Source organism: Exophiala spinifera, assembly GCF_000836115.1.
Source record: "Exophiala spinifera strain CBS 89968 unplaced genomic scaffold supercont1.7, whole genome shotgun sequence".
Lineage (NCBI taxonomy): Eukaryota > Fungi > Ascomycota > Eurotiomycetes > Chaetothyriales > Herpotrichiellaceae > Exophiala > Exophiala spinifera.
This window is the reverse complement of record NW_015622519.1, coordinates 1,000,645-1,026,168: the sequence shown is the minus strand read 5'-3', so window position 1 is coordinate 1,026,168 and position 25,524 is coordinate 1,000,645. Positions and strand designations below refer to the sequence as shown.

The 25,524-nt window shown below is 53.3% G+C and overlaps 8 protein-coding genes across 8 annotated transcripts; 2 read left to right on the top strand and 6 right to left on the bottom strand.

The window, feature by feature from the left end:
* Nucleotides 1-6,123: 6,123 nt before the first annotated feature.
* On the bottom strand, nt 6,124-6,923 carry PV08_09349 (uncharacterized protein; the record flags this gene model as incomplete). The annotated part of the gene is made up of 2 exons (XM_016383668.1): nt 6,124-6,777; nt 6,828-6,923. 2 exons carry the CDS (start codon nt 6,921-6,923, stop codon nt 6,124-6,126), a joined length of 750 nt encoding a protein of 249 aa, XP_016232291.1.
* Nucleotides 6,924-7,448: 525 nt separating this feature from the next.
* Nucleotides 7,449-11,642, bottom strand: PV08_09348 (uncharacterized protein; the record flags this gene model as incomplete). Its single annotated transcript, XM_016383667.1, has 2 exons — nt 7,449-7,568; nt 7,623-11,642. The coding sequence occupies 2 exons, from the start codon at nt 11,640-11,642 to the stop codon at nt 7,449-7,451; spliced, it is 4,140 nt and encodes a 1,379-aa protein (XP_016232290.1).
* Nucleotides 11,643-13,706: 2,064 nt separating this feature from the next.
* On the bottom strand, nt 13,707-14,537 carry PV08_09347 (uncharacterized protein; the record flags this gene model as incomplete). Its single annotated transcript, XM_016383666.1, has 1 exon — nt 13,707-14,537. The coding sequence occupies one exon, from the start codon at nt 14,535-14,537 to the stop codon at nt 13,707-13,709; it is 831 nt and encodes a 276-aa protein (XP_016232289.1).
* Nucleotides 14,538-15,137: 600 nt separating this feature from the next.
* PV08_09346 (uncharacterized protein) lies at nt 15,138-16,028 on the bottom strand (the record flags this gene model as incomplete). Its single annotated transcript, XM_016383665.1, has 1 exon — nt 15,138-16,028. The coding sequence occupies one exon, from the start codon at nt 16,026-16,028 to the stop codon at nt 15,138-15,140; it is 891 nt and encodes a 296-aa protein (XP_016232288.1).
* Nucleotides 16,029-17,368: 1,340 nt separating this feature from the next.
* On the top strand, nt 17,369-19,771 carry PV08_09345 (uncharacterized protein; the record flags this gene model as incomplete). The annotated part of the gene is made up of 1 exon (XM_016383664.1): nt 17,369-19,771. The coding sequence occupies one exon, from the start codon at nt 17,369-17,371 to the stop codon at nt 19,769-19,771; it is 2,403 nt and encodes an 800-aa protein (XP_016232287.1).
* Nucleotides 19,772-20,607: 836 nt separating this feature from the next.
* On the bottom strand, nt 20,608-22,005 carry PV08_09344 (uncharacterized protein; the record flags this gene model as incomplete). The annotated part of the gene is made up of 2 exons (XM_016383663.1): nt 20,608-21,769; nt 21,818-22,005. The coding sequence occupies 2 exons, from the start codon at nt 22,003-22,005 to the stop codon at nt 20,608-20,610; spliced, it is 1,350 nt and encodes a 449-aa protein (XP_016232286.1).
* Nucleotides 22,006-22,878: 873 nt separating this feature from the next.
* On the bottom strand, nt 22,879-23,196 carry PV08_09343 (uncharacterized protein; the record flags this gene model as incomplete). Its single annotated transcript, XM_016383662.1, has 2 exons — nt 22,879-23,014; nt 23,069-23,196. 2 exons carry the CDS (start codon nt 23,194-23,196, stop codon nt 22,879-22,881), a joined length of 264 nt encoding a protein of 87 aa, XP_016232285.1.
* Nucleotides 23,197-23,516: 320 nt separating this feature from the next.
* On the top strand, nt 23,517-24,616 carry PV08_09342 (uncharacterized protein; the record flags this gene model as incomplete). Its single annotated transcript, XM_016383661.1, has 2 exons — nt 23,517-23,743; nt 23,812-24,616. 2 exons carry the CDS (start codon nt 23,517-23,519, stop codon nt 24,614-24,616), a joined length of 1,032 nt encoding a protein of 343 aa, XP_016232284.1.
* Nucleotides 24,617-25,524: the final 908 nt, after the last annotated feature.

Sequence of the window (25,524 nt, the reverse complement as noted above, 5' to 3'; positions counted from 1 at the left end):
TGTCACGGGGCAAACAAACAAACCAAACGGTCCCCCGCCGGCGCTGCTGTGTAACCACTGCAGGTCAGGTACGTGCTGTATGATAATTGACCAACAAGTGTCTTTGCCGCGGATGAGCGAACAAGGGCTTAGGGATCATCAAATCACCGTATCTCCATGTCGTCATATCATCATATCACATCATGCATACTGGGTGGGTTGGTTAACCAAAAACTTTGAGTAACGGATTGATTCCTCCGGGAGAATATGCAACAAAAAGGCGCGGAGTTCCCTAGGTACTGACCATACTGAGGCTGTGCCTAGAGAGTTTTCTTTTCCTGGCCTCGTCTGTATTTTCCTCCGACCGCCGGGCCCCCTTGTGGGAAGAAGAGCACCACCCCGTACATGGTCATGGTCAGGGTCAGGCTCATCGTCAGAGTTACACAACATAACGGCTTCGATGGCTTTTCCGGGCTGTCATATTGAATCTCGATGGTGGACACTTACTGGTGTAACATGTCATGTCATGTCAATCTGCAGACGGAAATGCAGGCAATCGTCGTGGGCTTTTTGTGTGACTCCTCCCACCAGACGACAAGCAAACGGGATACTTGCTGAAGATAGCACACACACACACACACACACACAAACATCCCCTCCCCTCCTCAAAAGTGTCTGTTCTTCGTTCGGCCTGCCTGCCTCCGGGCCATCACATACCAGGTACCTACCTACCTACCTACCTGTCTGTACGCTATACCCCTGGCCGGGAAATTCAACGACATGGCGCAACCGTGGCTCGTATATCTGCTCGGGTGTATGCGTCTAGCGGGCGGGTGTGACGGGTCTCGAAGCGAAAAGTATAATAGACTGGTCAGTCAAACGCCCCCTTCCTCCAGCGTGAAACGAACCCTTCCCGGCCCCTTCCTTCGCCGCCAGCCCAGTTCTCAGAGGCACAGAAGAAAGAATCTCGTCGGGAGGTACGGCATGGCTCGCATCAAATGGAACTCGTCCAATTTACCGACCGGTTCTGCGGCCGGGTGAAGAATCGCTGTCCCTTTTTTGCATGCTCGGACAGCACAGCACAGCACGCGAGGGAATGAAGAGGATAATTGATCCAGGTCATTATTTCACACTCCCGAACATTTCTGGTTCTCATCCGAGATATTGATGCAAAATCCCACACCGTACTGTAGGTAGGGGAGTAGAGGCTAATGAGGCTAACTCCGAGTTCGTTTTCAGACAAGGCCAAAAAAAAGGGTGGACATGGATCATGGGTGTGGGAAATTCCAGGCTCATTCACGGGGGATCACATTCGGGACAAACAATGTAATAGCGAACGATAGTTCGGAATGGTAGCCTCGAAGTGCTGCAAACCAGTTGAAAAGTGCTCATGAGAGATCCGATGCCAAAGTCTAATGAAGACAAGGCTGCTGTTCCAGTCTCGAACCTCGGCCTCAGCCAGGCGAGGGACTAGGAGAATAAGCGAGAGAATCCAGGTTACTGAGTTTGTCATCGACTCATCTTAGATTTTGGGTTTGTTCCCATTTCCGGGTGCTGGGGATCATGTCACCGTGAAGTAATCTGTGAGACTACAGTATAGTCTATCACTAGCCTCTGGGCTCTGGCTTGGACCACGGTGGCATAATCATTGGCTGGTGTCATTGCTGATTCTCTCTGTTCAATCTTCAGTCTTTCGGCCATTATTCTGGGGTTCGAAGTTGCAGCGCTAATCACCGGGGAACATGGTCGTCAGCCCGGCGAAGGAGGCGCTAAGCCGCAGAGGTTCTGGAAGACCGTGCACACTGTGGCTCTCAAAGTGTCAGAAAAGCCCCAGCAGGAGAGAGAATCGACCCCTATACGGATAATGTAGTTGCGGCCCCATCGCAGCTGGAGGTGCCGCGTGCGCAAATAGTCTGTAGGCTGGAGGTTGTAGCAACCCCAGGGCAGCAACAGCAACTGCTGGTGGCCCCCTCCCTCCCCTTGAGAGAGCGGCCGCCTGAAAGTGAAGAGCCAGCAAGCCGCATCACCATGAATCACTAGCGCCTTTCCGTTCAATCCGTTGACGAAAAAACCCCTGTGCTGATTGACCGAACAAGGCCAGGGGAATTCGAAAAATCACGCCAATGGTGATCTAGCAACTGCCATCCAAGCCAGCCAGCCATTAATCATCGTTGTTTCATTCCCAACAATGTCCCCGTACCATCCTCGCTTACGAGTTTCACGGACCTGTCGGAGCCATGGAACCGATTGTTGTCGTTGTCTTACGGCTCGGTTCGCTCACCGGGCCTAGTTAGGGCACTCGGAGAGTCTGGTGTTGAAACTAGCCATCAACATGTCCGCTCAATCCCGACTGCGAACCACCCGCAAGACCCAGCCTCAAGTGTCAATGGCTTATCTGTTGCAATGTCACACACCCTCCAGCAATGTCGGCAGCTCTGGGAGATGGCGGTCGACGGTGTCACAGATCGAGCGGTCAATCATCGGATCCCGCTGTTGCCACTTTCATCCCAACATGATTGTTTGATCATGTCGGTACTGCGGTCTGCAGGGTCCTTGACAGGTAAAACAAAATGGTCTGCATCAAGGACATTGCATGATCTCAAGGCAGCCATTGTTTCTCATCCCATCTGATTACCTGCGTCGTGCTCTTATTCCTTGATCCCGGGGAACCACGTTTGTGTGCTGGTTGCGCACTGGCATTGTTCCAACTGTCGGTGTGTTCACCGCTTCTCACCGCCATGGGAAAGTGTTGACAATTGACAAAGCCTTTCACCTTCCTGACACCGTGAATCAGGATGTGCAGGCATTACGATGGTTGTGACGACCAGAACTCGAGGCGAAGCGCGGCAAGCCACATTGGCTGCCGAGGTCATAAGATCGGTCGCAAGTCACGGCGGGCTGCTTCTGAGATATCATATATGTATACTCCCTACCATGACGCGGAATTCTGCATTACAAGTCATTCGGTTCCGGCTGGTCACCTTGGAAATATAGAAACAATGTCCTTGACATCCGATGCCGTCTTTCGCAGCAGAGATAGCCCCTGCCCAGCTGCAATCGTGCAAGCCTGGATCCCTGGAAACTGAGGCAGGCTCTAACTCCCGTTTCGCCGTTCCTGCGCGCGATGGCCTGTCCATGGGCCGTGGCAAGCATTATGTGCTTGACCATGCATCGCTGGTGGATCACTGGGTTGAACGGTGGATCCTGGCGCAGACCTAGTGGTTAGTAAAGGATCTATCCGCTTCACTTTGCTAAACTCTGTATATCTGTTCTCAGCAAGAAGATCCTTTGAGGTGTGAACACGTAGTAAAATGGCTATTCTCGTAGTGCATGACTCAACTGGGCCACGGAGTCGACTGCCGTTTCCATGGTTCTCTCGCTCAGCTGTTGAGGCGACCCTCATTGTCCGCCAGGTCGTCCGGAAATGTCCCCTTGTGTTCTCTGGGCGGCTTCCAACAAACTTTCACCCGCATTCCCCGGCTGGGCTAGAGGAGCGGGACGGTGTCGACGGCCATCCGCTTCACCAAGATTTAGGTGGCTGACGAGTGGACTCTCTGTTGGATCAGCCTGTTTCCGCTTCAAGGAGCCAGAAGACGGTGACGGATGGTCCATGGAGAAAGGGGGAAACCGCAGATCGCCCAATGAATTTTGATGTGCTCGCTTACGAGGCTTCAGCTGTCACTGTGTCGCTCCTGGCCAGTGCTCCCTCTGTAGTCGCTATTGCAGTGGGGACAGGCCAGTCGTGCCCCCCCGAACGCGTTCTGGGAACTAAGACGGCAGAGTCGTGGTCTGGTCGACTTGTGCGGCGGTTCTCCAGGAAAGATGGCTGTTTTATACCGAGTACACCAGCCAAAAAAAGTCTTGTACCGTAGTACGCAACAAAGGGCCAGCTGCGTGCCTTGCTAGCACGCACTACGAAGTAGCTAATGCCCAACGGCTGTAACGAACAGTATCATGGAATCTCGCGAACTTTATCTCATCATCCTGTCGAGAATGTCAGAGCCTAATTCGCTTGATGGGACTCGCCTTCGACGGCGCCACTGAGCTCCGCCCGTGACTACAGTCGACGCGGATGCTTTAGAAAGAGTGAACCCCGGTACACTCCTGAGTGGGAATCCCTTCACTGTGGACTATCTCGGGCCCCCAATGCAGTTCTCCTATCGGTGTGGTGTGCGTCTCGTCTGAAGAGCATCGAAAACGGGTCCTACTAGTGGCTCTCTTGCGAGCTGCCAGGGGGGTGTTCAGGCGGGATCCGTACAGCAGTCCTCCGTAGCCACGATATCAGGTGTTCCCCCGGGTGTGTTGTTTGTAGCAAGGCTTGACGACGAACACCAGTTGGGCATAGTGTCCTCGTACTTGGAGCGCCAGCGACCGACGTGCCCAGCTGCATGAAAATGGACCTGAAGGCGAAGTACATTCTCCCAGCTCCGCTCGAGCTTGTTTGCGCCGCAGCTGGTGTCAAGTGCCAATAGCCAACGCAAGAGCCAGGCTGTGGGCTCGGGGTTGTCTGCCTTCTGCCAACAGGTATGAGCCTGGATGCAGAGCACGACCGATCCATTTGTCTCCTTCTACCTGCCTGACCCGCACCCTGACCGCACTTTTGGAACTTCACCGTCCAGGACCCTTCTTAAGCAAGCCTGTTTGTGTGGTGCCAGCCCTCGACCTCATCAGCACCTGTTCTTCTCTCCATACCTAGGTGTACACCCTATGTGAAGACATACTAAATCTCATACAAGTGTCCCTCGTCCACCAGCCAGCCCTTCTGCGTGTATCTGGAACCATTCTTGTGGAAACGCCGGCGCTGTACCTGGGTTTCGCTACGAGGATCGACATTGAGCACCGAATTGAAGTGTCTGCTCCGAGTCTGCGTCATTAGTACCTGCTGGCTGCCCTGTCCAGCCGGACACTTGTCTGCGTCCACCTTGTGCAACTTCTCGCTCTCAAAATTGTCCCATTTGTATGGCATCAACCACTCACCGTGCGCCACGACCTCGCCTTCATATTTGCTCGGTCAATACACCATCATATCACCCATCGTGGATATCTCGTCGCTACTCAAGTCGAACGAGGAAGACGAAAGCCAGTCTGTCAGCTCTCTTACTTCCGTGTCTCGCTCAGAATCGGCCCCATCGAGCGTAGCAACCAGTGTGGCGCCCTTGCCACCGCAGCCGCGCTCCGCGGTGCCTGCGAAACGGCTGTCTTCCTCTCAGGACAATCCCATCCAGTCTCCAGCCAAGAAACAGTCCAAATGGTCCCCCGAGGAAGACACGAAAATCATCCAACTTCGTCAGGATGGGATGAAGTGGGAGGATATCAGCAAGCACCTACCGGGTCGTAGTGCCATCAGTTGTAGACTGCACTATCAGAACTACCTGGAACGCAGGAGTGAGTGGGACGAAGACCGCAAGAATAAGCTTGCAAGGTTGTACGAGAGGTATGTCGAGAAACGTAGTACCAGATCGTCAAACCCAGTTCGCCATCGTACCTGACAGCCGCGATGTACGCATTCCAGAATGTGAACTGACATTGGCCCAACCAGGTTCCGTGCAGAAATGTGGTCGAGAGTGGCGGAAGAAATGGCCATGCCATGGAGGGCCGTCGAGGCGATGCATTGGCAGATGGGGGAGCATGAGATGGCAAAACGTGCTGGGGTGACGCCCTTCTCTCTCAGCAACCCGGCCAGCACATACGAGTCAATCCCTCTACCTCCTCGTGGAGGTCTTCGGCACATTGGACCTCCACCTCGTTCACGACGAGAGTCTATACCGCCACCTGACATCTCATATGCAGGCCCTCAGCAACTACCATCCTTAGCCGAACTCACCGCAGGACTGCCGGCATTCTCACCTCCTCCCTATCACACAACCGACCCTTTCCACCACGTGTACAACAAATCTAGAGATCGGGATTCTCCCTTTAGGTGACGTTTCTGGTGGCTTTTGATTTGAGCGAGCATCATTGGATAAATAGCAGGCGGGCGTAAGGATATGGTTCCGGGTTTCACGAGTCGCTGGTCATCGAGTTGAGCATGTGTCTATGCCCCAGTCAACCAATAACCAAGAGGAGGCTGTAATATAGTGGAAGGAGGAAATATACCTTGAGGAGGCTGGACAAATAATGAAACGAGCGTCTTGTCTTTTTTTTTCAACCTTGCCTTCCAATAATGACCCACCAGTTGTCCCGGTCATAGCCAGATTTGACAATCCGGGCACCAGCGGTCTTTGCATCGTCCTCAAGTTCTCCTTCATGGTACAGGTGATAGTAGCGGTGATAGGTTTTCGGGGATTCAGAATCGGCGCCGTGATCAGGCTTGAGAACCCACGGGACCAACACATCCTGATTGTCGCCTTTGTCCCACCCTCGTCGACTACTTTTCTGTTCCAGCGCCCAGACGAAAATCAACGCTTGGCCACTGTCAGCGTTTTCCGAGGGTGGCTTGAGTGTCTGTAGAATTCTCGAGATCGCCTCGATTCTCCGCTCTTTCGTGGAGAGGTGGTGTATCACTGCGATCGAGATGGCAAAGTCAAATCGAGAGTCTGGATGAGGCAGATTCAATGTGTCTGCCACAAGGGCGTTGTGAGGTTGGTGCTGACTTGCAATGTCTACGAGTGCTTTTGACCTAGTGGAACAGTCAGACATGTCTTTCACACGGCTGAAGGGAGACTGAGCATGCCTATCTGAAGCAATAACAAAGACATCTTTATTGACGGTCAGATACTTCCCGTTTCCGCAACCGATATCTAGGCCGACAGATCCAACAGGTAGACCACGGAGAAACCAATCCACCACCGGCCACGGCTGTAAGTGGTGGTTAGCAGAGGGGATAGCAGAAGGGACTTCAGAGCAACCTTGTAGCGTGTGGCAGAGAAATGAGATGCGATCTCTTCATATACCCGATGGACGTGTTTGTCTTCATAGTCCAATTGACCAGTCTGAACAGCCATGGGGTGACGCCACCTTGTCTTTGTCGATCTGTGATCTTGCGTTGGTCCTCAGCAGATATTGGCCGGTATGACGAAAGGTTGCTAAGGCCAATGCACAAAGAGACCGGGTTTGTACCAGGTGTCTAGAGTGCTGTGTCTTCCGTACGATATACCGACTGGGGGCGGGGCAGATGCGCTGGAACAGTGCAAAGCAAAAAAAATTAACATCAAGGCTGAACATCGGCGAAAACTAGACGCGGGGAATTGCTGGATCTCGGGATGGATTAATCCGTTCCGGGAAGCCTTGCCAAGGACACCGCCTCAGAGGACAAGACGGTTCCGGGCTGACGAGGTCGACACTGACAAGGCGGGCTTGATCAAAACTTGTATTAAAGCACTTCTAGTGAGGTGAAAAACGAGTAACAATATATATGGTGCTCGTACAAGAATTGCACGAGATTTTCGCGCCTCCATTCATGTCATTTCATGTCGTAGATCCTGGCCAGCACCCTGCTGACTGCAAAGCATGACATCCGAAGTAGACGCTCATAAAACCTCGATGCCTTGCCTTCCAACCGGTGTTTCAGTATTTCCCGAAGAGTCAAAAGTACTCAGCATGCCAGAGCTCCTGATCATCAGCGCCAATACAATTGCAAGCAGAGGTATCTGTGAATAATTGTTAGATATCACCGCCGAGAGGATGCAACAACTTAGACTCACCCAGAAAAAGAACAATTTCCGATCGCGGCTCAATTCAATTCTCTCTACAGGTTTTCTTAGGGGCGTTGCAGGGTTGAGAGTAGACCCTGACGCCTGAACGTGGTGACTGGCCGATTGGCCCTCGAAGTGCAGATCGGCTGCTGCATCAGTGGCAGCTTGAAGAGCGGACAATTTTTTGAGGCTCCAATCTTCGGCACTGCCCCCATCGTCGGGGTAAAGGTCGCCATATGCAGGGGGGGACGATGGTGCCGGCGACGATGTGCCTGTCAGGGTTTCCCACCAGCCTTCTCTTGGGCCATTCTGTTGTCTTGAGCTGGGCCGTTGCGGGAAGAGTGAGCTAACACGACGGACCATTGGGTAGGCTTGATAATCTTGGAGAGCGGCCAGATGCCCTTCAAGGTTGGGCATTAGCGACTGCGCGCTTTCGTTAAACTGGTGCAACTGGGCAACCAGATGATCCCGCCATGCCATCATGTAGGCCGATGGGGCCACATTTGGAGCTGGGTCGCTAACCCTGGGTTGGGTCGTCTCCGGAGCGACAATGTGATGTGCACTATTTCTTCTGGTGCCTGGGATGCTCACTATTGCTTTGTTGATGCCGGGCCTACTCATCGCCCGGTGCAGCGTCAAATCCTCTGTCGCACCTTCAGTAGAATTATCATCTTCTAAGCTAGAATCGTCGTCCTCGTCGGAGTCAGTGGTAGGATATTGGCTTGAATCATGCTCCCAAAATGATCGAAGAGAGGAGGAACTCCTACTATGGAGGAGCATCGGGGTGCCACCGGCACTGCGAGAGCGATAATGTTCGATTCTGTTCATAGTAGCTTGATATGCTAACAATGAGGTGGCCAGGTCTGCTGGAATGAAATTGCGGATGCTACGTGCCTTGTGATTGGCACCTACTAGTCGTAGTCGATGTATCACATGTGTGTGTCCGTTCATCGACGCATGGTGCATGGGTGTGAAACCGTTGTTGTCGAACACATTAGGATCAGCACCTCTTGCCAGAAGACCGGCAACAAAGCGAGTGAGGCCCAAGGACGAGGCGAAGTGAAGTAGCGTGAGGCCGGAAGGTCTGCGAAGATCGAATCTGGGAGCCCTGATGTTGTTTTGTGCATCCATGTGGTCGAGAGCGCGTAACATAAGTGCCTCAAGATCAAGCGTGTCCATGGGAACTCCGTTTCCAAACCCAGCGTTGCGTTGATGGCCTCCATTCATACCGTACCCTCCATGTGAGGGCCACACTGAATGCGACTGCCCTTGTAGAAGCTGTTGAGCCGCAGCGTATGGATCATCGGTAGGGTGTTGCAATTGTTTGCCCAGAGTTCTCAAAGCAAGGCGGAACATTTCCAGCTCCCGATCATCAACGTAAGTGAAGAGTGAGGGTCGCGTCTGGGATTGCTGCTGCAAGGCAGAATACCGGGGATGATCATGCTTGAAGACAACGGCGACAACCCCAGCTTGAAGGGCAGGTGGCGCGATGCAGTTGAGGCACTTTTCGCCCCAAAAAGTAGTGGTTGTCGCCTCAGTATCACCGAACATGACTTCAAGTCCTTGATAAAACCCATTTCCAAGGAGAGTCACTTCCGTGCCACCCGTCACAGAACCTTCAGCAGGAACCAGCTTGTGTATCAAAGGATGTGGCGGGCGTCGATTTGGCTGACCCATAAGCTGATTACTGACAGCCTGGCCAAGTACGGCATCTGATGCACCAAAGCTATTCCTTGCTGAACCGGGGCTACCGGGACGGCTAGGCTGTCGCGATGGTGGAGCAGAAATCAACGGCGTGCCACGGGGGATGTTTTCCAGGCTAAAAGACCGATTGAGACTGGAGTTAAATGTGGTGTCGTTACCACTGGGGGTGGGAGGACTCGTGCCAAAGGGTCCTGAGCGGGATGACGGCATCACGAATTGGCGCTCAGTGGGAGCCATGTATGAGGCCATGTTTTGGGGGTAAGGCGAATGTGCGGTGTTGTTAGGCATCGCGGTCGAAGACGAATGGGAGTGCTGAGCAGTATCAAGGCGGGTCATTGTGAGGCCTGACGGTACCTTTCCCGAACCACTTTGTTTTCTTCTCTTGTTTGTCGGACCAGGGACTCCATTAGGCGAGGCAGGTCTTGAAAGATTTCGGGGTGTGAGTGTATTGGGCGTTTGGAGGGACATGGCAGAAGGAATGGCAAACGGATTTGATGCGGGGGCCATAGGGAACTTCGGGTTAAAATTGTTCTGGAGACCGTGTAGATCCGTGGTGGAAAATGACTGCTTGCTGATCCTAGGATGAACGGCAGACGTCTGGGCTGCTTCTGTACTCGTGGCTGCGAAAACTCCTGCGCCCGGTAATTGAGGCGCACTAGTCGGGACTGAAGCAGGTGGGTTCGTGATCGTGGTAGGAGCATTGTGGGTTTTGTGATCATCGGTGATCATGATAGGGTTGGTCAACGCCTGAGCTATCACTTTGTCCTTGCTATCCTTGATGGTGAATATGACCTGAAAACCCATCTTCTCGTTCTGATGGCGACAATAACAGGCAATTCGCATCGGGAGCTCAACCTGCATCGCGGTTGATGGATTGAGGTTGCGTGGGTGTTCGGGCTGGGCATCCTGAGGAACTTCAACCCACTCCTTGAGTTCGTTTGTATTAAAAACCACTACCCTCCTTTCTTCGTCCTTCTGGAACATCTCTTCTTCCTCGGGCTTCTTTTGCTTCTTCCGCGAAGCCCGTTTCCTTTCACGCTGTATGCAACCCGGACATATTTTGACTTCGCCACCGTTAAGTGGTCTTTCGTCATCGTCCTTCAGCGTAGAGGAGTCATCGGACGAAGCAGGACTGGGCCTGGTAAGAGGAGCCAATTCCTCACCCCTAGCTCGTGCAAGAGCTCGCTGCAATTTGCTGGGGTCTTGCATCGCACTCGTACAAACCAAGGACGTATGAAGCTCCAGGATTTCCGGTGATCGGTTGATTTCACTTTTGGAAAGGAATTTGGGCTTTGATACAGTGTGTCTAGGTAGCCTCAACTTTTTGGCGCCTGAGGGGAGCACTGACAAGGTCAATTTGATAGGTATCTGCGTCTCAACCCTAGACTTGAGAGACGTAGGATGCACGGTAAGTATTGGATTGCCGTCGGCCGAGTGGACTGTGGAAGGAGGTGTTGAGATATCCTTCGCGAAGGTCGAGGGACTCGCCGTCGACTCAGGGTCGAATGTGAAGCCGTTGGCCGAAAAGTGGACGTTCGGAGAGAACATCGCATTACCAGGGGAGTCACCATTCATGGTGATATGGTTGAACGTCTCCTCAAGGCCAGATGATGGTGAGTGCTTGCTCCAGGGAGACTGGCCTTGGGTGGAAGGAAGCATCGCGTTCAAAGGCGAGGCTTCCCTAGATCCGGGAAAGAAGAATTGGGCCTGGCCTGAGGGTGGGAAAGCGACACCTGAGTTTTGTTTCGCATAGGGCACGAAATTTCCCGGCTGATTCATAGGCCGCGCCATGGCACTGCTCTTAGCTTTGGTGTTATTTATCGCATCAAATCCGCTCGGTGTGCTTGCAGCGGTGTCGAAATCGAAATCGGAAGCCATTTGTTGGTTGCTGGCCTCGTAGTCTTGATCCATGCCCGCCATCGCCGCATCGTCAAAAACATGCTCGTTGGAGATTGAAAATCCATTTATTCCACTGCCCCAGCCTCCTTGCTCAGGGTTGTGCGCCGGAGGAGAAGCGGTGGAGGGAGCAGAAGCATCGCGCTTCTGGTCAACCGGAGACGCCGAGGATGAACTGCTGGACCCAGAGCCAGATCCTCGCGGCGAGCGCGAGAAAGAATTCCCATCTGGCATGGGACTGTAGTCGTTGTACTCGCGTTTAATCGACAAGTCGTTTGGGTTGAGATACCCAGCTGTCATCATGGTCGAGTCATCGGCCTCAGGTCGAGTTGAGGTCAAGAATGTATCGAATTCTTGACCCGCGAAAGCGGGGGTTTGACTCAGACTTCCTCCAAACAAATACATATCTTCATCCTGCGTCGAAGCCATTGTTGGAAAGCCCGACTACCTGATGTGAGCTGTCAAGGATCCGCGCCGCCCTTCACGCCATCTCTTTTCCAAGCCTCCACTTTTATCAGATTAAAGGATCGACAAAGGCTAAGGACAGAGCCCGTGAGACACGAGACTCGTACAGCGATTGAAGGTGATCGGAAAGTGTCAAGGGCGTCGCTGTGGTTCGAAGTCGTGGACAGGTCTGGTACAGTGTGTGGCTGGTGAGATTCTCAGCGCAGCCTATTTTGGACGAAGGGACTCCGAGAGGTGTGAAGGTTTTCAACGCAAAGTTTCTTGCCAAAATATGCGCAATAATATTATCGTCGGACTCGCAGCAAGCTGGGATAGAGCCCTAACGTTGAGAGACGAGGAAGCGATGTGGCATTCGAGATTAGACGAGTGAGTAAGTGTGTCGCAGAGATGCTGTTCAAATGGCAGGCAAATCAGAGTGCGTTAGTAGCTACGAGTACGGGAGGCCAGAGAGTGCGAAGAAGAAAGTGTGGAGTAGAGATTGGCAGAACTGAGGAGATGACAGTACGAGCAACTACGGAGTAGATTGAACTGTTTGTAGGTAAGAGGGGACGCTTGGGAGGCCTGTCGCTGTCCCTGCGGGCGCTGCAGGTAAACGCCTAGTGACTCTGCTGAGCCCACGGGCGTCCGCCCAAGCCTATAAGAACCTCTACATTGGTCTTAGGCAGAGAGTTTAATGGGCCCTAGCGGCAAGCTGAAGCCTGGATCCTGTCGCGCCCCGGACTTCTACTTCGCCTCCCGGTCCCAATAGACACGGACCTTGTATGTGCCTCTCATTCTCAAGGCGTATCATCTCGACGAGAGTACGCAGTACGAGATACGGAACAGAAAAACTAATCATCATCAACACACACCTCGTCATTTCTCCTCTGGCCAGCGTGGTTTTTATGGGAGCCGACTTCATCTCGGGCACCCACCAATAAGGGCTTCGATATAAGCTTCATGGCCACCGTTTCCTCATCCATTGTCTTATGCATGGAGATCCCGGCGACCTCCCCTCCTCTCCAGAAAGGAAGAGTTGCGCCTTTTGCAACCATTCGCTCCGATTCGGACGATCCTTGTCGATGATACGCCAGGTAGACCCTCGCCCACCACACCTGTCGACGCCACCGGTCTCTCGGAAGAACTCGTTTTCCTGAAAGATATTGTAACCCTGCTCGGCTATAAACTGGGCGCTTCAGACCCCAAGATACCACCTGCTCAAGTCGACTTCTGCAGTCGTATTGCATAAACTCGAAGTCGTACCTTTTGAAGGGGTCAAGATACCATTGTCAGGACGCAATACAGGTCAAGGAAGAAGATGGTGTTTCCGATGACCTTGCAGACCTTCCCACTCGACAGCAGCACAGCGCATGGCTTCCTTGAGTACATCCCTCGGAAGTCACTTCGTCGTCGTGTGTGCTAAACACGCCACTGGTGTTATCAACCCTAACACCATCTCGCGATATCATTGATGGACCTTCCGCAGCGGAAGCGATTCCCAACAACGAATACTGCAGTCGCTAGCCCCCATCTGGCCACCTACGCTACTACATTATGGCACAATCAACAATACTGAACATTGTAGCTAGAAGTTCTCCTGGCGAATTTCGGAAAGCAAGCTTACAAAGGAAACAGTGTTGTTCAAAAGTCTCCGAGCAAGGCTCACACCACCTTCTCTGGGATGTCCGTGAGAATCCAACCTAAGGCTCTAATCAACAGTACAGTGCGATTCCATTAGAGACAGGTTAATGTACTTTCCTCCTCGGACGGTCGGTATCGCTTCGGAGCTCTGTCGGCTTTTGCCTTGTGATATGAGGCCGACACGCTCCTCGAGAGAGGCTCACATCCAGAATATTCGAACTCTTGTGCAGGTAACGACTCCCCGTTCCAGTGGCCGAGATACTTCTTCCCTTCAAAGAATAACCGAGTAGCTACCTCCGTCTCACATAATCAGCCATCTGAATGCACATCCAGGTCAATAAGATTTCCTGGAGTGAATACCCGAAATTGTGCCCTTCTAGCACCGGGAAAGAAATGATGAGGACATGATCAGGCCTCTTTCCCACCTGGAAGCCAGAACAGAGCACCACTCTTCCCACAATCCACCGGCAACAACTGTCCAGTAACGTTGCCGGCATAGTTATCGCTTGCCAGGAAGAGACATGCCCTTGCAACAGCTTCTATGGCCACCGACCTCCTGAGAGCGACTGTCGCCTCAGCCTCGCGCCACAACAAGTTCTCACTCTCCTCGCATTCTTTCCTGAATTGAGCAGTGTCTACTGGTCCTGGTGCAACAGCATTGATTCGACACTTGGAATTGATATTTACGGCGTCTCGAGCAAGTGACTTGACCAGGCCATATTGGATCGCTGCCTTCGAGGTTGCATACGGTGCACAATCTGCAACGCCGAATCTCCCTGCCTCGGAACCAAATATGACCGCAGAAATATTCTTTGTTTCGGGAGTGGCATGTTCGCGGAGAGCTCGCAGCCATGCTCGACAAGTCAAAAATGTCCCGTCGACGTTGACATTCATGATTCTTTTCCAGTCTGCCAGCGGCATGTCGACGAGGGAAACATGCGGCAGGTAAGACAGGTCCAACCCTGCGACAGCAATGCAAGTTGATATGACTCCGAATTTCTTTCTTGCCTCCTCCATTGCTTGTTCTAGCCCGAGTTCGTCCGTAATGTCTACTTTCTGGAAATGCAACCTCTCGTGAGCAACCCCATTTCTAGTCTCTGTAATGTCAAATGCAGTAACGAACGCTCCCGCGGACAAGAAGGCTCGAACGACCACCGATCCGATAGCGCCACTTGACCCAGTCACCAACACATGTGAGCCTTCAAATCCAAGACTGGTATCAAACGCGGCTTCGTCCATTTTGTTAGCTACTATTCCAATGGATCAATGATCAACCCGTTCGTTTATGTGAAGACGTGTAAGAAAAGCGCCACATTGATATTCGATAATTATTTAAACACAACGACCCAGATACAATAACTCTTGTGTCCAAGTGGCTGGCGGAGAAACCCGCCAACGTCGAGACAATGGAATGCCGTAAACGTAGTCGATGTGATGTTTTCATTTCTTATTATTCGTTTACTTCATAAGGTAGTTTCACCTCGCAGAATCACGACTCTTGGTGTCGAAGTCTTGGATCCTGTCCTAGTCGAGATGCATGGCTCGGAAAAAGTGAGGGTGTAGCAAATCCATGGCAGAATCGCCTCTTCGCCTCTTCACCACGCTCATTTACCAGACGTCCGGAATCAACGTGCAAGGCACCTTGGTTCTTGACCTGGGCTCATTGTCCGCCACATCGCTCACTCATGTACTTGTCGAGCAAGGGGTACAGAGGCATTCATGCGCTGATATAAGTACATTCCCGCCGGCGACGGCGCATTTTTTACGCGACGCCGAACAAAGCCATCACCGTACACACGTTGCCTTCGTTCTTGGGATCGTCCTCAGTATACTTTTAATCTATCGGTATCGAGTCGACCGTCCAACTGACTCTTCACTTTCGTCGTATGTCGGTAGGGCACCCGTCTCTTTCCTAGCCGCGGCGTCTGCTCTGGTCTGTCGATCCTGACCGACTTGGCGCGCTCGACGGATCTCGAAAGCGACCACAAAGAATAGGTACAAGGCAAACATGACGGCGGCAACGACCGCATATGCGATTTTGGCCGTCCTGCTCTGCGAGTCTGTCTGGAGCGGACTTTCGGATGCCAGCTTGATGCCGAGGCCACCCGTGACGATTCCCAGCACGATGAGTATGCGGCCGAGCCAGAGATGGGCACGGCCTGCCGGTGTCCTCCCGGGCGCTTTGGTGGGTTGGCCGGCTTCGACTTTGAGGGCGCGTTTCTTATAGATGCGGTGGTGGATGTAGCCGAAGACGGGCTGGAAGAAGGCAAGGGCAAGGACCGCCAACCCCATACGAGGGTGAGGGTCGTCCCAGACGCCGAAGTCCTTGAATTGCTCTGCGAGCCAGATGCCCATTCCAGCCGCAGCAATGTAGAGCACGTAGCTGAGGACCTGGCCGACGGCGTGGATCCGCAACACGATGGGGTTCTTGATGTTCAGCCGGAGGAGAATGGCGAGGGACGGGATGAAGAGTACCCAGACCAGCGACGCCAGGACCGCGTGGGCGATGAGGATATGTGTGGCTCTGTCGAATTGACCCGCGGAGCTGAAGACAGAGCCCTGACCGAATGTAGAGCTGCCGGACGATGAGGAGCCACCGTCACCACCATCATCGTCGCCGTTGGACCACGGGTAGCCGCCGTTGCCATTTCGGCCTCCAAACCCAGACCAATCTGCTCTGGCGGTGGTCAACAGCAAGGCTGTGGAAAGTAGAGTCCTCGTGAATGACATGCTTTGACCCCAAGACCGCATTTGGGATTTGGAATGCTTTTTTCTTTGTGCTCGTAGTCTGCGTACTTGAACTCAATTCCGCGCGAAAAGTCAGTCGAAGAAGAGAAGGAAGAGGAGGCGATGATGGACTGGGACGGCAGAAGACTTTTGAAACATGATGTGCTTTACGGACTATTGAAGGGACCAATGCTAAATATCCGCTGATCGTCGAGGGGGGCCAAGTAGGCAATGCCTTGGTATCAGAAGCCACGCCCAAGAATAGTCCGGACATGGGCTGGTGCATCAGTCCGGCGAATCAACATAGACGCCCGCCCGGCAGAGTCTTGGGTGATACGTACTGCTGTGCCACCGGCCGGCCGGGGCCCCCGATGTACACTGTCCTTTACGCCAATGGGAGTCCTCAGCCGGCGACCGGCCCCCGATCCGCCGACATGGTTCAACTACCCTTTTGATCTCCTCCGCGTCTGGTGCTGGGTGCATATAGCATAGCCTTTCGCGTGTCACTGCTCCTGCGACAAGTGACAACGCACCGTACGTCGGATGAGCGTCAATAGCAGTCTTAGCATCTTATCGTGTAGTCCTCGATCGCAACTCGAGATACCTCTCCGTACAGGCCTGGGCAACAGATGCGACGCGTCCCTGCTCACTCTTCCGGCCACTCAGACAGGAGAGCGTGTTGGCGAGTACTCGTAATGCTGTATACTGTTGGGCACATCATGTTCAGTCAGTGAAAGGTTGACCATTACTCAGGAGGGTGAGTGTTAAATCGAGGGAAGAAGCGCCGCATCACTCCGTATACAAAAGGAATTCGCTCTGTCCAATTCAGTGCACGAGAACGCGGACAATGAGGCCCTATACCTCTCTGACTTTGTCCGAAAATTAATCTGCTGTCTGACCAAACGAGCCCGATGGGACCTCACTAGCCATAACCTGCTCAGTGCTGAAATTTTCGGAGAGTCGCTAAGGCGGCCACGTCTGACAGAATCAATTATACTGAAGATCTTGATGGGTGATGGGGAGGCTATCCTTCACCATGACTTCAACCCGCAATTCTCGGAACTGGACTGCCCTAGCAACATTAACCGCAGGCGTACACAATAGCTGAAGTCCAAACAACACATTGACTGCACAGAGCCTCTTTGTCTAGGTCTGCCGATCAAACAATATCTGCTGGTTCTAACAACCGCTTGCCTACTTGTGATCATGCACAGAACACGTACTGGTCGACTACCCAACAGAAACGTCCAATTCCGAGCACTGTGGTAGGTGCTGGTGATGCTTTCTCATCCTCCAGAACTGCAAGATTCTTCGGCCACTGTCTGAGGACAACAAGCGGCACCATGTCGGCCAGAACGCGACGATCAGGTCGTGAACGCAAGGTGAATCCAAGATATGCTAATGATGGGTGGGACAAGGACACTCTTCGCATTCTCCGCGCCTCTTCAGAGTCATCAGGGTCGAGTCCAGACGATGACCAAGGGTCCGAGAACGCGGAAATCGTGGAACAAGATGATGAAGGCTCGTTCGAGGAGGATGAAGGCGCTTCCAGTGCGTCTGACGTTCGGTCCCAATTCTCCGATGTTCAAGACCCAAATGAAGACGAAGATAACATGAGCCTTGCCTCTGACGACCAGACAATGGAAACTCCGCGTCTTCAAACGAACCGTGGCCGATCTGGCACGAGGGACGGGAGGGGAGGAGTAGGCGCCAGCACCACTACACCAACCCATTCTCGTGGTCTTGCACGCCTCGAACCCAAGGGCGCAAAGGGCCTGGTGTACCGCCATATTTTTGGACCCGAGTTAGACGACTTGGAAGAAGTCCTTGCAGCTCGGGACACCTGGTTATTAGGACGCGACGTGACGCTCCCGAGTCGTAAGACCCTGTCCGTTACATTTCAACGAGCCGATCAAGCTAGGCGAGACAAGCAGTCCGATCCATCCAAGGAACCAAAGCAACACCTCCATCCACCGAGACTACCCGAGTCCGTCGTTGACCTGATACTGAATCAGCAGCTCCTAAAGCCAATTGAACCCGACGAACTTTACGAGCGATATCTTCACCGTCATAAGCCTTCTCATTCTGTTGTCCTTGGCCCATTTGGCCGTCAGCAGCTATATACCTTGGACTACAATCTCCCCATGGATTTCGGTTGGGCATGGCCAAAGGTCAGTGATGCTGGACGAGACCAGACATCCCAGACGAGTCAACGTTACCACGAAGGCTGGCTTGTCAATGCTGGCGAGAAAATCAACTGTCTGGCATGGGCTCCTCAACAGCAAGACGCTCAGTACTTGGCCGTTGCCACGAGATGCACGTCGCACCAGAGACAGCTTGCCGGAGGGAACGAGAACATGCGACCAGCATTCCATCCGTCGCCGCCATACCCGTCCTCGATTCAGATCTGGGCATTCCCTACCAAGCCCACTTCAGCCCCGGGCCTACGAACCATTGCGATGAACCTCAAACCGAAGCTCTGTACCGTCATAGGCACCGAGTACGGCAACATTCGAGCCATGAAATGGTGTCCATCGACACAAAATCCTCCATCCACGTTCTCTACAGGAGCAGCCTTCATCGGAATCCTGGCCATTCTTTGCACTGATGGCAGCGTACACGTCCTCGCAATTCCATCACAGTTACCCACGCCCATCACTCTGAAAGCCGAGCGCTCAGGGTTGACCTTCTCTCCGCCAGGAGGCACAGTCTTCACCACGCTCACGTTCGCGACTTCGACAGACCTCGTCATCGGCGCGGCAGACGGCACCGTCCACCTCTTCGACCTCTCCGACCCGACTGGCCTCGACCCCCCACGCAGCTACACCAGCCCCCAAATCCACTCCACCTACATCACGTCCCTGAGCGCCGCCTCTCCCGTCCACCTCACGCCCTTCATCGCCACGGCTTCGTCAGCAGGCGACATGGCTCTCACCGACCTCCGCAGCCCGACCCAGGACAAGGTCACAGTCACGCGGGCCTGCTTCCCGAGCCGCGACATCTACTTCGCGCCCTTCACGCGCAGCTTCATCACGGGCCTCGACCGCGTCGGCAGCACGCGCATGGACACGCATTCGGCGGCGTTCCTCGCGTGCCACCACGTCCGGCAGTTCCACTCGAGCCTCCGCCTCGCGAAGCTGCCGGACCACAGCGGCACCGCGACCGCGCTGTCCGGCTCGCCGCACCACCCGTGCATCTTGGTGGGCAACGCAAAAGGCCAGGTCCACGCGACCAACTACCTGCGCAAGATCCTCCCGTACCGGCGCACCGAGCCGGGGAAACGGGTGATGGCATTTCTGCAGAAGCTGTGTGAATACGACTGGCGGCCGGCGGAGACCGGGCGACGAGACGACGACGACGACGACGACACCGACGTCGAAACCCACCACCTCCACCACCGACAACGACAGTCACGAACCGCCGCCGCCGACGCCGACGCCCGGCAGCACGCCACCCGGGACAAACCAGAGCAGGAGATTGACCTCTTCCACGGCCACGACGTCAGACCGGGCGTGTCGCGCTTTCACGAGGGCTTCAAGCCGGAGAGGATCAATCTGGCGTATGTCCCCGACACGAAGAAAAAGGGGCCCAGCAAGGACACCTGGGCGGCAGAGACCATCTTTGAGGAAGAGCAAGCCGTCACCGTGCTGGAGTGGAACCCCAACGAGTCTTGCGCGGGGATGGCGGCCGTGGGATGGGCCAGCGGTATGGTCAGAGTGCAGGACTTGGCTCACGATCTGGAATGAGAAAAGAGTACCCGGGGTAGTGAGTGACCGGGGACCGACTGACGTACCTTCAGGTACCTACCTCCCACGACCTGCTGAGATCCTTGGCAAGACCCGACCAGCATAGTCAGTATAACAGTCTGCGCCGCTAGCGACGAGGCCAAAACATGGAAAAGGAGTAGAAATGGGACTATGAAGTCAACCCAAAATCTTCGCGAAACAACACGAATCTCTTCGGTGACCACCCTCTAGGTCACATTCAAATAGTCAATGCATGCCTGATAGCCAACTGGTATTCTCATTTTTGAATATTACCTGTCACTTACTCTCACTCTCTCCATCTTCCGCGAGACGTGAGATGTGAGATTCGCTATCAGAACAGTAGTAGTAGTGCCCATCATCTTCATGTCCAGGAGGAGCCTTCATGTCATTTTAGTTTTCTTTTTTTCGCTCGCCTGTCATGCAAGTCCGTAAATTACACTGTCCGATTGCAATTGAGACATGCTTGTCAACTCCTTTTCCGTAAGTTGTTGTACAACTTGCATTCGCTCCAGAAGAAAAAATCCATGGTGATGTCGACTTTTCCTGCTTCGTTCCGAAAGAAAATAAATGATTTTCCTTTTCGCTTGCCTTGCTTGCTCGCTTTTGTTTTTTGAAGGGAAAAAAGAAAGCAAATCCGTGGACCTGATGCAATGCAGAAGAACCAAGAAACAAGAAAGCAAGTTTTCCTGTTACAATTCCGTCCCAGGTCGAAGTGAAGCGAAGGTAGTGGCCGCCATCACCCAAGCATTAGAAAAGAAGATCTTTCCTTTGCGAGAGCCGTGCCGCCATCTGCTCCGACTCTTTGCGGTAGCCTTCTAGCTTTGACCACCACCACCACGTTGACCACCTCGGCCTTTGTTCTGTCCGCCGCGACCACCGCGATAGCCATCTCCACGGTTGCCACCTCTTCCACGACCTCTGAACTCTCCGCGGTTTCCTCGCGCACCTCGACCACGACCTCGTTCGCGACGAACTTGCTCGAACCCGTCGTTGTCAGCACTGGCCTTCTCCTCGACCGCAGCTGCTGCACCAACCTCCTCAGCCCAGCTATTGGATCCGTGCACGGCGGCCGGAGTCGCAGCTACACCGGTTTCCGTTTCGGCGGGGTCACGTGGCACCTGCACCCATTCGTCGTTCGTGGCGCTGGTGTCGGTGATCTGTGAAGCCTGAGGATCCCATGAAGATTCGGCCACCGCATTAGCTGCGTCGTCACCAGTGGTAGCTTGCTCGGCCACTGGCACAATTTGAGGTTTGGCAGCGTCATTGGCAGCAACTGGAACGGCGGCGGTGTCTCCGAGCTCGGTGAGACTGGCATTCGCCACAGTCAGGTCAACTTGAACCTCCTCAGCAGATGCTTCGACAGCCTCGACCTCCTGGGGCGTCGGCTGCACTAAATCTTGGGCTTCCTGAAGAGCAGACTGCTTGACCTGTGCAAATGTGAAGTCGAGAGCCTCCCCTTGGACGTCCAGAACCTTGTCTTCAGTGCCGTAGATCAAGTTCTTGAGCGTCATCAGGGACGTCTCGTTTCCTTGATACACAAGTAACAAGGCGCCCTCGAAGGCTCGACCTTCTTCAGAGTCGGCATCTTCAGACTGACGCTTGGAGGCAGCAGTGTGAAGGAAATGTGTAACGACTCGTAGGCCATCCTCGATCGCCTTTGACTTGGCCTCTTCGGCCTCGTGAAGGACCTTCTGCTTGATGCTAGCAATCTCGGCCTCGTGTGACTCGATCAGTGCAGACTTCTCCTTCGCAAACTTCTCCTCAATGTCCTGGGCGAAGCTTCTGAATGATTGCAGTTGTTCTTCGAGTTGTGCAACTTGAGCTTGGAGGGCGGGCTTCTTGAGGATTTGGGCCTTCTGGTCTGCGTTGAGCTTCTTCTGTGCCACAAGGTCATCGAGTGACACATTAGGATTCTCTGCGATGACGGCGTCTGCTTTGTGCGAAGCGGCGAGTTTCTTGTGGATGTTGCGGATGTTTCTGTGCCCAAATCAGTCTCAAACCATCCTCCAGGCCGGATATTTTTACCTCTGGAGATCTTTGACGAAGTTGCTGTCACCATGAGAATCGACACCGTTGGTAGTAGGCTGCGCCTCGGTAGTGGTTGCGTCCACCGAGGGTGCAGGTGCGTCACTCTCAGAAGTCGGCTTCTCAACCTTCGCCTTGCGTTTCTTCGCAGACTTGCTATCGACTGGAGCGGGGGCGGTAGAAGACATTTTGGAGGTGTGAGTTGAGGCTGTTTCGATCGGATTGAAACGCAGAACACAATTGGAGTAGCAGGACTGGTTTGTAACGGCCGGTCGTCAACGCGGATTTGGTCTTTTGAGTATCTGAAACGGAGGCTGTGATGAGCAGCTTTGCAGCTTTGGATGTTGCTAAAGTGAGAGGTAATTGAGTCTATGAGTCGTGAGAACTGGTCGCGTGTGTTTTGTCAGGAAATAGTTGTACGACCGCCATGAGGTTCTGCCAAGCTTCAGCCTTGTTCGTCTCCGAATTTTGATCTAGAAGCATCTTTCGTCAACACAAGGCTGAATGCTTCAGAGCTCGACAAGTCTTGGACCACATGGCTACATACAAATCTATCCGAGCGCGTTACATACATCATCAAGGACATTTTTGTGGTGAGAGCTTGACTGCGGCGTTCTCTTAGACGCCAAACGTCTCTACCGTCTATGTTAAACCCTGTCATCTTCTCACTCAGGGAAAAGGACATCTGGACGACCTGCAGCCTGGTTGATTCCTGACATCAGCATATGTATCATAGGACGCTACTAGCTTCAGCATCACTGTAATTGTGGTAATCGTGCAAAGTGCAGTCGAAGACACCAGACAGCGGACTTGATGTTGTCTGCCACTGGGATTGGTTCCCCAAGCCGGTGCGACAGTCAAAGATCCAATAATCAGCTGCTGTCGCTGTGTGGTCTGACTTGCTGTCTGTTCCATCGGGAGGATGCTGCAAGGTTCATTCGACAGTGTCTCCTCGGCCGCATCTTCTGTCTGCTGGCCTCGGTGGCCATTCTCTAATCAAAGGTAGGCGAAGAGCTTGAGGCCCCTATGCAGCTTCAACCCTTGAATCGCCGCAAGGTAGTCTAGACAATCGTCAATTTGGCAAAAGTTCCCCATTGCACGGAATGTAAACACACCATGGTGACCTTTCTGATGTCTTTGGCTGCAATATGCTTTTCTCCGTCGTTGCGGGCTTTCCGAGTCGCGTTTTGCATTAACCTAACAATTTCAGTACTCGTATTTTATGATGATGCAACATCAATCAACTCATACTCTTCAATAAACAAGACGTAGTTCAAATACACCAGCGAATCCACTCCCCTGCTAACATTCTTCCTCGAGTGCGCCTTGACAATTTTGCGTAAAGTCGCTCTTGGATAGCTCTTCTTGCCGGTCGCCATCGCGCGTCAATCCTCACCGGCGTCTTGGTTGCTGAGCGGATGTATTTTGACGTTTGTGCTTGAGATACGCGAGGCTGGTATTGTGTACTTTGACTCTGTTCCAGAAGGTAAACAAAGGGCTCGCTTAGACACGGAAGGAGAACCGTTACCTAAGAAATTAGTAATCAGATATTCGGCCGGATAATCTTCGCTAGAACTCCGACTCACATCGCAAAATTTCTTGGGGAACCAAATGTGTAGGGATTCTTATGCGCAGAGATACTTTCTTGACGAAGACTTGCGAATTACTTGGACAATAACCCCTACAGAACCCAGCAACCATGGCATCCGCATACAAATCAGCCATGCGCTCTGGCCATCTCTCAGAGTCCGACTCGGACTCCGAATCAGTGTCGTCTGAACAAAGCAGCAACACCGTAGAAGCAGAATCGGACGGAAATGAACAAGCGAGTTCGAAGCAAAAGGAAAAACGCAATGGTCTCTCTTCTGTACCAGCCGAGGTCAGAAATCGCATTCTGATGCTCACATCTCGAGGAGTCTCGTATCGGTAAGGAGATTTCTCTGTCTGAGAGTGCACGCACCCTCCCCCTACGAAGACTGACTGAATCATCATAGACACCGTCACCTTCTTAGCGACTTACATTCTCTCCTCCCACATACCTACAAGGACACCAAACTCGACACAAAATCGTCCAACAACTACAACTCGGCCCTCAACGGTCTAGCCGACCTCCATTCCTGCAACTACGTCTTCTTCCTGGAGGCGCGGAAACACGGGCAAGATTTGTACTTGTGGCTGGCGCGGGCTCCCAACGGGCCCACGATCAAATTCAGCGTGACGAACGTACACACCATGGCGGAGCTCGGGTTCGGAGGCAACTGCCTGAAAGGGGGAAGAGGCCTGGTGGTTTTCGACAAGAGTTTCGACGAACAAATTGCGGGCCAGGAACACCGATCCTTGATCCGGGAGATGCTACGAGGCGTATTCTGCGTGCCTCCAAAGGGCGTCAGGGGCATGAAGCCGTTCGTCGATCGCATCATCGGCATCTACGGCCTCGATGGCAAGATCTGGGTCCGAATCTACGAAATCCGTGAAGCCGAACCGGACAAGGCAAACCCCACAGAACAGCACGGCAAAGGCGCAGGCGCAGACGTTTCCTTGGTCGAGATCGGACCCCGCTTCGTCCTTACGCCCGTGGTCATACTGGAAGGAAGTTTCGGCGGGCCCGTCATCTTTGAGAACAAGCAATTCGTCAGCCCCAACCAGCTACGCGCCGAGACGAGGCTGAAGAGAGCCGGAAGGTACGCAAGCAGGAAAGGAGGTGCGGAGGAACTCGCCATCAAGAAGAAGAGTCTAGGAATCAAGCCAGGGATGAAGAGGAAGGTTTCGGCTCTGGACAACTCTCGGCTCTTTGGTTGATCTGCTGGTCATTCAACCGAGTTCAGTTGCCAGTCCCGAAGAAACCAAAATCCATTGTTTCACGGCCATGGGAGGTATACGTCGTGGACTTGACCAAAATACCCTTCCTCATACGTTTCACTTGTGATGTACACCCATGATCGCCACCGATATGCGAGCGATAACACGGCAGATGGCGGTGTCTCTCTGACCCCGGCACATCCTCCAAATCAATCAGTCCTGGCCGTGCTCACTCACTCACTCACTCACTCACTCACTCTCCTGGCGGCACTGCACCGAGCTTCAGTTTCAACGAGATATGTCCAGAGACGCATAAGTCTCTCACACGCTCAGACCATGGAGTGCAATCCACCTTCATCCGTCCAAGTAGATGACCCGCCTGTTCAGAGAGACCCTGGCCACAAATCACCGCCCATCGACGAACCATTTTTCACCGGCTCGATGTTGGGAGGTGACGAGAAAATCCCAAGTTGCAATGTCCTGCCCGGGAGGAGGATACCGCGGTAGCTCTCGTCTTCGTGCCTTCGTATCTACTCTTTTCTTTCCTCTGTCGGAGCGATAGGATCGTTGACACACGAGGAGTGAACTTCGAAAAAAAAAATCAAGGAGAGAGTGAGAGGGTGTGTGTGTGTGAGGGAGAGCGGAGGGGGGAGAGCGAGAGATAGAATGGTTCCAGGCACCGCTGCCTACTGCCCTACGAGGGGCCCCCTTCGCGATCCTGGGACAATACCTGAGGGCTTGTAAGGACAGAGCATGGCTAGTAGGTGGGCGTGACGCATGATGACACCCCAGATACCAGGTATCGATGTATCTAGCTAGGTACCCAGGTTCTTGTCTGTCTGTCTGTCTTGTCTATTAGGTTTCTAGGTACGTATCCAGCTAGGTACCTCACTCACGCAGTATTTGCC